At 39.0% G+C, this 12,749-nt stretch overlaps 1 protein-coding gene across 1 annotated transcript; it reads left to right on the top strand.

The window, feature by feature from the left end:
- Positions 1–1,821: 1,821 nt before the first annotated feature.
- ccnp (cyclin P) lies at positions 1,822–9,577 on the top strand. The gene is made up of 9 exons (XM_088346283.1): positions 1,822–2,003; positions 3,880–4,005; positions 5,010–5,091; positions 5,186–5,337; positions 5,572–5,670; positions 7,136–7,291; positions 7,369–7,527; positions 8,906–9,084; positions 9,152–9,577. The coding sequence occupies exons 1-9, from the start codon at positions 1,953–1,955 to the stop codon at positions 9,318–9,320; spliced, it is 1,173 nt and encodes a 390-aa protein (XP_088202409.1). The 5' UTR covers positions 1,822–1,952; the 3' UTR covers positions 9,321–9,577.
- The last annotated feature ends 3,172 nt before the right edge of the window (positions 9,578–12,749 follow it).

Here is a 12,749-nt window from a genome sequence, read left to right on the forward strand (position 1 = left end):
ACTGACATTTGTGGGTCTTACAACCTTTCCAATAGTACATTTAGTCAATTCATTCGAATGTGCATTTTTTTAAGCATATGACATGTTTGCTTATGATTTGGTTGCCACACTTGGGATTGATGTTCCAGGGATGCTCACAGACTTAGTGTGAACGTTCAGACCTGATGAAAATTACAGGGAACACTGATGCCAACATCAAAGCAGATACGGTGAGTTTTACCATCTGGGGGAATTCTCCCCTCCCAAATGTTTAGTCGGTTTAGCCCACCACCACTCCTATTTTCGGTAGCTGTAAAATTAGTACAGAACAGTGTGAATGATATGAGTCAGGTATAATGGATAGCAGAAAGGTGCTCGTAGGAGTTAAAAGAAAAAGACGCACGTTAAAAGAAGGACTGTTGTCGTTCATTTCACTCATTATCCGTCTTACTTTTCTGTGATGGTGTGTTGTGCTATGTGTTTGCAGAATTTAGCAGTTAACTGCCTTTACCTGGTATCTCCTTTCTCTCAAATAAGTTCATAGTGATGGGAACGCCGTTTCGTTTTCGAGAAGTGGCTCTTTCTAAAAAGAGCGGGCTCAGTTCCCAAAAGCAGGTTGTTTTTGTTGCTTTTATTCGTAAATTTAAAATGATTATGTAACATTACGCACACAATTACTTTTAAAATAAAGCTGGGTGGGTAAACTATTAAATAGGAAACAACAGAAGATGAAAAAAACGAAGGCAGAAAGAGAAAACAGTAATTAAGGAATGAAGAAAAGGTCGAAGGCAAGAAGAATCAAGAGAATGCAAGGGAAATGAGAAAAGGGAACGAAAAGCATGTAAAAATTTGAAAAAGAGGAATAAATGCGGAAAACAGGTCCTCTCACAATATAACCTCACAAAAGCCTACCATGTCATTAGGCTGGCATATTAGTTCCTTTTTAGCCTTTCCTCTACCCAGGTTGCATGTGAGCGGAGCTTCTCTGCTTTAAAATTAGGCTATGAAGCGCACTGTCTCAGGAACCTTTGGAGGCCTTCATGCCGACGTACACCACAAAAGGGAAATTCTCATCTTTAGACAATGACATGATCATCAAAAAGGTTGCAGAGACCAGTGCTTTGCTTAGGAGGATTTTGATGTTTTAAGTAGGTTTTAGATCAGGGGATGGTTTAATAATACTCTAGTTTGCTGTGGTCTGTGCAGCCCTTTGAGTCTCCTTGTGATTAAGGGCTGTACAAATAAACTTGACTTAAAATGTGTGTAGTAAAGCCACTTTATAAGAGTTTAGTGTAAAGCCTAACAATCTGTGGGAAGGCAAATGTACATTTGATTTCAAAGGACCCATACTCTACATACTGTTGGTAAATATGTTTTCATCTGCATTAGAATCTTTTTATAATTTCCTATTGAATTAAAATAGTAATTTTTTCTGATAAGTTATCAACATACAGCTGAGTTTTATTTATTTATTTTTTCATAAAAGCTCGCTCCTTTTTCATCCATTCAACTTCCTCCTCTATGTCTAAGTTGACTGGCTTTAGGTATAAAACTCGCGGGCTGAAAAGGGGGCCCACTCCAGCCCTGTTATTTATATTTATATTACAGTGTGAATAGTGTTTCTTGATTATGTATCTTTATAGGAGAGCGACTGATAAGTTATGTTTTATCTGGCTTACATTTAAATTCATTGCGTGGCTGATTAGGTCAAAGATCTTTGTACCCCACAAGTCATGTGTCCTTATTTTTGTATGAATTAGAGCTATCGCGATAAGTGAGGACTGAAGTCGTTGTCTCGCGATACACTTGTGACGCCATCCCTCCAATCATCCCTGCCTGACCCACCTGAAATCTCCTTTATAATTGGCACCAGTGTGAGCGGGCGATGGCGTGTTTGTGTTGCTGTCCTCCGTCGAAGCCGTGCGTAAGTAGCTGCAGTGGCCAGGCAGGGAACGTCGTCTCCGGCTGTGAACATGGCCAGGGCTGGGTTCTGCGACTCCAAGGCTCTGTTGGACTTACACAAGGTCAGTGAGCAACAGTAACCCACAGTAATTCACCCCGTCCTGGGGAGAACCGGTATGGTAAATACATGATAATTGAAACAAACAAGTCCTGTGAAAAACATGTCAGATTTTGTACTTTTAAAAGGGAAAATTCTTAATTTTCTTATTAAAATGTTCTTATATGGGGGGTGTTAGTTAGCTATAGCTGTTTATCCACGAGAGTCCGTGTATAAAATCAAAACTATAATTTAATTACAAGAAATGTAAATGGACATACCACAGGGTGAATACGTTGTTCAAAATTACCCAAAAACATTTACAGCTATTAGTTTTAATGGCCTTATTTTGAGGGAAAGCTTTAAAGACAAAGTCTAATGTTATTGTTTGAACTGTCGTGTCGAGTGTACTTGAATTTAAAGATCCCTTTTAATTTTTTAACTACCCATCTGCGTTGATATTTTAACAAAGATGTTTGGGGCAGAACATGTTAAGTAGAATTGGGGGGTTGGTTTTGGTGGAGTACGTTCATGCTGGTCCCCACGTCTTATTTCTAAGCATTAAAATTTGTAAGTAGGCAAAAGCCTGCTTTAAGTAATGTCAACGTCAATCCAAACTAAATAAAACCTTGTTTCAAGTTTGTTTAAAATACTTGTATGTACTTGTGTGCTCATCAGTCATGATCTGACTCGGACTGCAATGATGACACAAGCCATGAGATGGCGGCAGCCAGTAATAAAAAAGTTCAAAATTTCATACAGCTCCAACATTTAAAGGCAAAGGTTTTTTTTCTACTGGTAAATTAGCGTTTTTTTATTAAAATTTAGCTATAAGATTTTCAGAAGTTAATTTTGGCCTGCTATGAGTCCTATATTCCAATCGGTACAGCCTTCCAAAATTGTTGTCAATCTTATTAGTTGTGAAATACAGACTTCACCCCAGAAACGTTTGACCAAGGTCCTGTGCCTGAATAAATGTGTTGCTGTTTCCTGATCTGCTAAGTGAAAAGCACATTTTACTTGTATATATTTTTGCATTGTGAAGTTTGGAGGGTTAAATCCTATCAGATTTCTCGCACTTAAACCAGTATGTAACGGTTTGGTAAGAACCGAGCTTTTTTCAGTTAATTGATACCAACACAGAGCTACTGTATTGCATTCTATTTGAATTGGGAGTGACCACATAGCCAGTTGTCCAATCAACATTTTACTCAGGGAATGTGTGTAGTATTTAGCGCCTTCTAGTTGTTACTTATTTTTTTTAAATTAAAATAAAACAATTTAAACAAAGTTTTATCTTTTGCTTGTCACACAAACTTGCATTTTGAAAAATACTCATAGGTTTAGTAATTTACATTTTATTTGTCCTAATGGGACAGTTATGTTTATTGCCTCCTAGTGGTAAGAAAACGCTGTCATTCAGTTAAAACATTTATTTGAATACTGCTAGAAAATATACATAAACCTAAATTCAATTAAATAAAAATCATAGGTCAAATTTGTATCCACCGTGGAATCCCTTCTTGGAATAGCGCCATGTTTTTCTGGCATCCTACCGCCACTCTTTACTGTGTATCACACTCATATGAAACAACACTGCCATTTGGTGGGCTAATATTACATGTTGGGGCTTTAACAAGACCCAACGTGTAATATTGGGTCTTGTTAAATTATGACCGGAGCTGTCATAACTGACTGTCTTGCTGCTAGGGGTTTCAAAATGCTTTGCCAAAGGTTGGGCAAAACGATTAGATGCAAAATGTTGCTTTATGGTTACTTTGAGTCTTGTAGTTTGTATTTTTCCTTGTCCTGTTAAGCATTTTTCAGTTGCACTGAAAGCATTAAGTAGTCAAATAATATACACTGTCCCTTTTGTATGACATTTGACTTATTTCCTTCAGGCGGACGAGAGGCGAGCCCTTCTAAGAACTTTGCCAACTCTCTTCATGGCCGGTGATTGCTGGAAGCCAGTGGAGGTTTCAGAGTCTGGACTGGTGCCTGTGAAGAGGGAGCTGGAACTTCAATGGGTAGCTGTGATCATATCCTCACTCTTGATTGGTTTTAATCTCAGAACTGCATTTCTTGTTTTATTTCATTTATTTGAAGTCAGGGGGTTCAACTGAAATTTTTATAGACCGTGTGTTTAGATGGGAAAGTGACTTTTCCTCTTATCAAAAGTGGGTTGTGAAAATCTGTTGTACCCTACATGGCTAAGTCCATGACAAAGTTAGAATTGAATAAAGATTACTCCTTTAACTTTTTAAAAAAATATGACGGCTCGTTGAGTTTTAGTTTGTAGATTTTCTGTCGACGATCTTCCTTCATGCTAAAAAGACATGCAGAAACAGACCTCAGTTCAGTTATATTTTTCCTTTGCTCCCAAAACTCAAATCTCATTTGGCTTATTTTATGTAACCAAATTGGGATATTTTTTTCAAAGGATTTCTCAGTTTATCCTAAACCACGAAAAGAATAATTTAAGCGGCTTATTGCACTCAACCACGTCACACTCATGCACGCACACAAAATTGATAAAAGCAGTATTTTGTTTACTATCAAACCACACACATGCACAAATTGGCCTGTTTTAAACGACTCAACAAATAGACATTTTGTTTTTTTAACCCCAATTAAAACTTGTTCAAGTTGACCTTTATTACAAAAGAACCCTCCTAAAAATATTAGTATGGTTTTTTTAGTGACAAGTAAAGATATTTAAAACAAAGCCATGGACTTGGTTAAACATCATAAAAATATAAAGCTAACTTGCCAAAATACGATTCACATTGTATCAAACAACTCCCCCAAAAATTTCTTTGTTTCTACCTTAACATGTAATATTGTAGAAAACGACCCAAAACCACTGGTAGATCATTTTGAGATCCTACAAAAGTGAGATATTTTGTACTAAACCAGTCAAATTGAATCAATTAATCAGATGATTTTTTTATTTTGGACCCAATTGTGTTATGTATAATTTATGCACTTCCAAAAGACTAGTTAAAATAACTCTTCCTTCCTTTGTTTTTAGGACCAGGTGATGACCGCTGAAATGAACAACGGTATCTTGATGGGGTTCAGTAACATTTGGACATCTGGCATTCCTGTCAAAAGTATTAATGCCAAAAGCAATATAAATTCCATATTTTTAACTGTACTTATTTGCTGGTGCCCGATCCCTGTGTTGTCATTTCGATTCGCTTGCAGGCGACAAATTCTTGGAGCCTTCGCGTCTTTACAATCGCGGCCTCCAGGCGCTGGTACCCAGCCTACTGCGCCATGAAGTGGAGACTGCCTTGGAGAAGCTGGGCCTCATATGGGACCGCACCTTCGGCTTGGAAGTGTTTTTGCACATGATGGTGAGGCTGAGCACATTGTACAATTTTGGAATAAATCGTCGAACAAATACTGATGGCAATTGTAAGCCCTAATGATTTTATGGGGTGTGTGGAAAATGGCATTAAGTTTGTCACAATTCACGACTGGGCATGCAGTACAAATACAGGTTTTGAAACCAAAATGGATTAAGACAGTTGGCAACCTTGGTTGTAATCTTGGATTTTTCTTTTAATGATCTTTTTCTGTGTGTGCAGAGGAGTCAAAGTGTGCACGTTATGCCCAAGAGTGAGCTGCCACGACATTTCACTGATGCCACACGAGTTGTCCTGGTCGACTGGCTCATTGAAGTCCATGTAAGTATATCAAGCATTAAAATGTCACCTTTTGGAGAATTTCATGGTTATGAAATAAGTCACCTATGTGAATTGTATAGAGCAGGGGTCAGGAACCTTTTGGGCCCAAATAGCCATAAAAGCACAAATTTTTAAACATTTGAGAGTAATACCATATATCTTAAGCCAAATTCAAATTTTTTTATTCTTCAGCACATTCTATTTCACTGTCATTTGATTTGATCAAATCTATAATAATGCCAGAGCCTGTATTCCATATCAATAACGCAACACTTAAAATGTGTCTCCCTCCCTCAGTTACTTGAGTGTTGACTTTTCTTTTTTTTTGACCGTGATTTCTGTCTCAATAATGGTTTCAAACAAACGTGCAAGCAAAGTACTTTTGTAATAAGTGACAAAATATTGCAGTCGGGAAGGATATTGTCGTATTTACCTTCGGTGCAGACTGCACTGAGAGAACGGTGCTTTGTGTTATGAGCAGTGATCCGCTCACCCAATCAAATTGCTCCAAGTTGTTTGCTGGTGGTTTTACATGTTTACAGTTCTTTCTGTCTGTTTTCATAGTAAAATTTCTCAACAGTGAACATGCATAGTTTAATAATTCCATTAAAGTATTTATTTGGCGACCTACTGCCAAAACGGGGCAAGTTGGTATGACACCCCGACTTTAAACTGTAGTTGAGAAAGTGCCCCAATTGTACTGTGGCTTGTCTGCATGCATTGAAATCAGTGTTCGACTACCCAACTTTGAAACGCCACAGAGAAATATGCTGTAGTCAAAATTTATCCCCGTGCCATTTGTACTCATGAACATTGCTATATATGGCTCGCAAACTATTAATTAGAGGTCTGGTATAGAGCCAAATTGAAAATGTTTTGAAAGTCCGGCAGGCAGTATTGGGAGAACTCCCAGAGTGAATCAGGCATTTAAGGTGGTGCGTTTGAATTAATATCGGTGTAGTTTGTGGGCAGGATTACTGTATTTACAGGGTAAGGATTTGCATTAGACTATCTCATTATCACACCATTTTTAATCATGGTACCAGAGATGAATGGAGAAAGTCATCCTGAAAGATGGAAATGCAAAAAAAGCATGAGGGAACAACTTTGGCATTTTTTGATGATAAATGGGACTTTGAAGGCCATGAGAGAAATGCATTGTAAATTTGATGCTGGTATTGTGTTCAAAGTTGTCGATGAAGTGTTTGAATCATGACTGCGTATATTCAACAATGTCTCTCTCAATGCTTAGTTTAAACTAAATCGTATTCCCTTCAAAATCCAAAATTAGGTGTGTGATATTTCCTCAATACCTTTTTCATCCCTGTACCATTTTCATGAACTCATTCATTGCCGTTGACCATTGTTAGTTTTTTGAATGGTAACTCAAAATGAAGTACTCCTATGATTTACTTCTACTCAAGTGATGCCAACTTGTAAGCTGCGTGTGCATGTTCGCCATCAGGAGAAGTTTCACTTCCAGGACGAGACGCTCTATCTGGCCATTCACCTCCTGGATCGCTCCTTGCGTCTGATCAAGGTGACCACCAGCAACTTGCAGCTAGTCAGCGTCGTTTGCCTCTTTCTGGCTGCCAAGAAAGAAGAGTCTCTCCTACCTGAAGTGCGTTTACTCGACCCAACGTCTCCCCTCCCTCAGATAACATCTGCTTTGACTGTGCTCCCCCTTCCGTTCCTTAGGTATCTGGACTGTGCTACTTGATGGACCACGCCTACACAAAGCACCAGCTGCTGCGCATGGAGAGGAAAGTCCTCACTGCGCTCAAGTTTAACTTTTCCTACTGCCCCCCTTTGCATTTCCTGTTGCTTCTCGCCTCTGTTGCCCGTTCCAGTGCTCAGGTGACCTTTTAATTTTTTTTTTATAAATACCAGCAAGTCTTAGTTTCTGATCGAACTATCTTGTCATACTTTCCCTAAGAGCTCAATTCGTGAAGTTTTCCCCATTTCAGACAAATCATTACTTGACAACTCAGTCATCTTTTCAGGGAAGTTCCTGATGTGGTATTAAAAAAGCCAAAACAAATCTAACTGCTGTAAATGGGACTTTCTTTATAGCTGCAGTGTTCAAGTATCAATCTAGCATGTGCCAATACCCATGTACACAATGTTTTGTTATTGCCTTCTCACTTTCAGGCGTTACCTGTTATGGCAATTTTTAAAACCTATACCACTATTTCAGTTGATACTGATATCAGTAGTATGAAATATCCATTCTTGTACATGCATTTAAACCCTTCCTCCATTAAAAAAGATTTTTTCCGTTTCAGATTTTAAAACTGCCACTAGAAAGCAGCAGATACTATTTTCAGCCAATGTCACGAAATGGCAAGGATACCTCAAAGATGTGGCATTTGAAAACTTAAGGCTGCAATCATGACTTAAAGCCAGGAGATGGCAGAATAGCACATGTTTTGAGTGCATTTATTAGACCTACTCGAATGAACTTGTTTTTTGGGGGTTATTTCCGCCCTGAATAGACGTGATGAAAGCATAAGGGCTCTTTTAACTCAGTTGGATATTAACACATACTTTATAAAGTTTTTAACTTTTTAAGGACACCTCCAACTACGCACCCCATCTTTATAGCAGGGGTTGGAACCCACCATTTAGATGTGAATGTCTTTAAGTACGTATGTATGTATTTATATATATATATATATATATATATATATATATATATATATATATATGGATGGTACACACATTTTTTCAACACCTTGGGTTTTAATTTAATTTGAAAAACAGAACGTGCAGACTTGATACTTAAGCACATTTTTTTTCTGAATTGTTTTTGTTAAATGTTAATTTTTAGTCTTTCCCTGGAGGGATGTTCTAAGTCATTTGACCCATTGATTTTGGGGCAGCAGTAGCTCAGGAGGTAGCGCGCTCGTCTTGGGATCAAGGGATCCCAGTTCGAATCCCGGCTCGTCCATGTTACATGTCGAAGTGTCCTTGGGTAAGACACTGAACCCCTAATACCCCCAATAAGCAGGTTAGCGCCTTACAGGCTGCATGGCCGCTATTGGGAAATGTGAAGCACAATGTAAAGCGTTTTGGGAAGTCATTGACTTGAAAAGTGCTATATAAATGCAGAGCAGATCATTTCATTTCATTAGCTTCCATCAATGGCTTGAATCCGCATTTTTCCAGTGAGTTACATGTCTAGTTATCTTATGTTTCAATACTTGTGTGCTATGACGTTGGTGTTTGGCATCAGATGGTGTGGATGGCTCGCTACCTGTTGGAATTGTCGCTCCTGGAGGGCCAATGTGTGGTATATCTCCCCGTGCAGTTGGCGGGGGCGGCCCTTTGCCTTGCCCGCCAATGCCTGCAGGAGCCCCTGACCCCAGAAAACGAGGCCGCCTGGTGTCTGGCTTCTGCCATCCTCACTGGCAGGTACGTGGTCGTTTCTGTTCTCTATTTCCATAATGGTAACAGCCACTTGATGGGGTTTTTTTCCCAGTGAGTCCACCATATTGAGAATAATGCAGATTTTGGCCGGCGCTGCAGCAAGAGCACACACCCGGGAGACCCGCGCTACTTTTATCAAATTCTCTTCCCCGGAATGTATGCATGTCAGCAGACACCCTGGTCTGACCAACATCTCTACTCTGCTGGCCGGGTGCACTTGACACACTTGTGTCCAAAGCCTACACGGCCATGACACTTGTGTCTTAACTTGATTCCGCTGACCTGGGGAGGAAAAAGCCTTTATTTCATGACAACAGACTTTGTTACTAGCTCAATGCCTGTGCCTATTTTATCATCTAATAATGCAGCTCAACTGTATAATATTTGAAATGTTTGTTTTTTTTGTGGAGAGAATGTGGCATTTTTGGAAATGTGTATTTTTAATGTAAAAAAAATAAAGTGTCTGCTGCAAACTTAATCGCCGTGTTCCAAACAGAAGTCAATGGTAAATTGAAATGTTGTGCGATCCTGATGACTTAAAATAACCCTTCAATGCTGTAGATTTTGCGCCTCTTTGCTTTGCGGGCTGTTAATAATATTTGACCATGAGATGGCACTGCATTTTTCTAATCGGCTGATGGAATCACAGCTGCAGTTCTTCTATGAACTCCTCTTTCATGGTGGTGTGATATCATATATTTTCTCCCCCCCTGGTCAAGTCTCTTTGCTTTCTCGTTTACTTTTTGAATGACTTGTGGGGCTAGTTGTGCGCTTTAGCGCTTATTAGCAATACTAATTGGTAAACTGTTAACCGAATCTGAAGTGTAGAGGTACCAGTATTCAATTTTTTTTTTAACGGTTTTTGTACTGTTTTATGAGGCACCATTTCACACTGGCTTTAAATAGTCCACAACCTTTTATCCCCGGTAGCATATTGCCTGGCCATTTAAAAATAATTTAAACCGTAAACATAGTTACATTTAAAAGTGAACTGTATAGTGCAGCCGTGATCAATTAGGCCTAGTTACAAATTGCTGCAAAAGGGGGCTCGTGACTTTTATACTGTCACTGTATTTCTACTTAAAGAGCTGCCTTTGCGTGGCCATGATCTGTTATTCCCGATTGCATAATTTGGCTTTCAAAAGTTGGGCCCGGCGATTTACTACTACTTACTGTATTTCTGTTTAAAATGAACTCATGCTACTGCGATCTATTATACCCAAATCCATATTGCGGTAAAATGATGCAGAAAGACAGATCAGGGGATTGTGTAAAAGTGACCTGTGCAGTCATTTGAATAATTTTGTTATCAAGAGCCATACAAAGAAATGACTTATTCAGGGTATGCTGATTGAACCTGGTGACTTTTTCTTTGGCAGTCTAAAATCAACCACTCATGCCATGATTAATTATCTCCAAACCCACATTGCTGCTAGTAAAACACAGAAAGCACTTTTGTCTGGAGATGTGCTTTTTTAGCCACTGTAAAATGCACAATTGTGGCTGTGATCCATTATCCCCTGTTAACTATTGCTGACCGCCTGGGCTAGTAGACGGCATTGTTTTTCTTGTTTGTTTAGGATGTTGAAGCCTACCATCGTGACCTGCCTTAAATGAACTGTAGTGTTAGCCGAAACCTATTATACCCAGACAACTATTGCCGAGACCCGGGGCTAAGAGAGCAAATCTGATTTTATATATTTGTTTTTCCTTTCTGCCTAAAATAAACAACCCGTGCGACCGTGATTCGTTATCTCTGGTCAATTCCTGTGAGCGAGGCCTGGCATAGTATAAATTTAAAATGGGTAGGACAACTTGGAGCCATTTTTTTTTTTTTTTTGTACATTGCGGGGGTTCTGGTCTTCATTAGCCACGCTAAACGAGGGATTGCCTGTAACCATTAGCGCTCTATATCCTCCATGCATGTAACGTGTGTGCCTATTAGAGTAATTTAATGCAAATTTACCATTTTCGGTAAGCGTGCCAAAAAAGAATGCATGTTAGCTTAAAAAGTGATTTTAAGGTTCTGTTGATACTATACAAAATCATGCATGGACTTACTCCCTCATATCTTTCAGATTTAATTTCCCCCTGTGTTCTGGTCCAGAGCCTTCACTCTGAAAATGCTTGTATACTAGTGATTGCAAGTGGAATGCTCTTCCCCCTGAGATTCGATCTGCAACCTCAGTGGAATTGTTTAAATCTAGGCATAAAACACACTTCTATCCTATAGCATATGAATAACCTGTATTTCATGTTTACTATGTCTGTGTATTATTTGTTATTGCAACATGCATTGCAGCCTGGTCATCGTGGAAGGCGGATTACCTCATGTGCAGTCCCTTTTCAGATTTCTTCCTTTTCCTCCTGTTGAGGTTTTTGAGTTTTTCCTTGCCCTCATGTAGGTTTTAGATCAGGGGATGGTGTAATAATAGTCTGTGGTCTGTGCAGCCCTTTGAGACTCTTTGTGATTAATGGCTTTACAAATAAATATGACTTGACATAGATGCGCTCTTATTTCCATCATCTTTTGTGTGCACGTTCATCGTTTTAAGGACTCTTATACATCTTTACTGTGCATGTAATTTTCTATGACTGCTTAATGTGAGCCAGTTTATGATTGGTTATTCCTGCTTTTAGCTTCTGACTAATGGGAGTTGGGTTCAAGCAATAATCTGAGGTAAGGTTGTGTGTTCAGTTCGTGTTATGCAGTAGACAGTTGTCTAAACACGAGCTATTCATCTAGCATTACTTTCAATGTACAACTGAATCGAATCACTTATTTTGCTAAGCTACCATTTTCTATCTTTCTTTGGATGTGTAAAAACTGGGGGTATTATGAATTATATTGTAATTAAACATACTGTTCAGTGTCATTTGAAAACATTTTTGGTTAGTGGTGTGCTGCAAATTTTTTCCAATGTAAAAAAACGTGCCTTGGCTCAAAAAAGGTTGAAAAACACTGATCTACGGAACAGGCAATATTTAGAAAAATAAAAAGGTGATCGCTTCTGTTCAATTTGAAACATTTAAATCTGCCTTTATTAATAGCATTTATTGGAACTAACTAGCAGTAAAGCCTTGACTAGTTCAATTTCACCATTCATAAAAAACAGATTACCCAATACTTGTGTTTCTCTTTCACCTTACTATTTGATCTTCAAGGGAACAATTCCTCAAAAATAGAAACTTAAATCTTTCAAGATTTTTCTCTTCTAAGTTAAAAGGGAACATGCTTCCTGCTTACCAAATCATCCATCCATCTATCCTTTATCTGAACCGCTTATCCTCAGTAGGGGTGCTGGAGCCAATCCCAGCCATCTCCGGGCAGTGGCACCTGAACTGGTTGCCAGCCAGTCGCAGGGCACATGGGGACAGACAATTCGCTCGCTCATTCCCAACTAGGGACATTTTTGACCGGCCAATTAACCTGACATTCATGTTTTTGGAATGTGGGAGGAAACTGGAGTGCCCGGAGAAAACCCACACAAGCACGGGGAGAGCATGCAAACTCCACACAGGAAGGTTGGTAGCTGGATTTGAACCCATGACCTCAGAACTGTGCCGCACACGCGCTAACCACCTCGCCACCCATCAAGTTAGTCCTTTCATCGTGATATATACAGATGTATTTATTTTTTTTTTTTTCA

Source organism: Urocampus carinirostris, chromosome 10 (assembly GCF_059441175.1).
Source record: "Urocampus carinirostris isolate Australia breed hairy pipefish chromosome 10, RoL_Ucar_1.0, whole genome shotgun sequence".
NCBI classification, from domain to species: Eukaryota; Metazoa; Chordata; class Actinopteri; order Syngnathiformes; family Syngnathidae; genus Urocampus; species Urocampus carinirostris.

Excerpts from the sequence above, each read along its gene's own strand:
- ccnp (XM_088346283.1), top strand. The coding sequence starts at position 1,953 with ATGGCCAGGGCTGGGTTCTGCGACTCCAAGGCTCTGTTGGACTTACAC. Across the intron at positions 5,671-7,135 it reads ACTGGCTCATTGAAGTCCAT|GAGAAGTTTCACTTCCAGGA; the intron begins GTAAGTATATCA and ends GTTCGCCATCAG. Across the intron at positions 7,528-8,905 it reads TTGCCCGTTCCAGTGCTCAG|ATGGTGTGGATGGCTCGCTA; the intron begins GTGACCTTTTAA and ends GTTTGGCATCAG.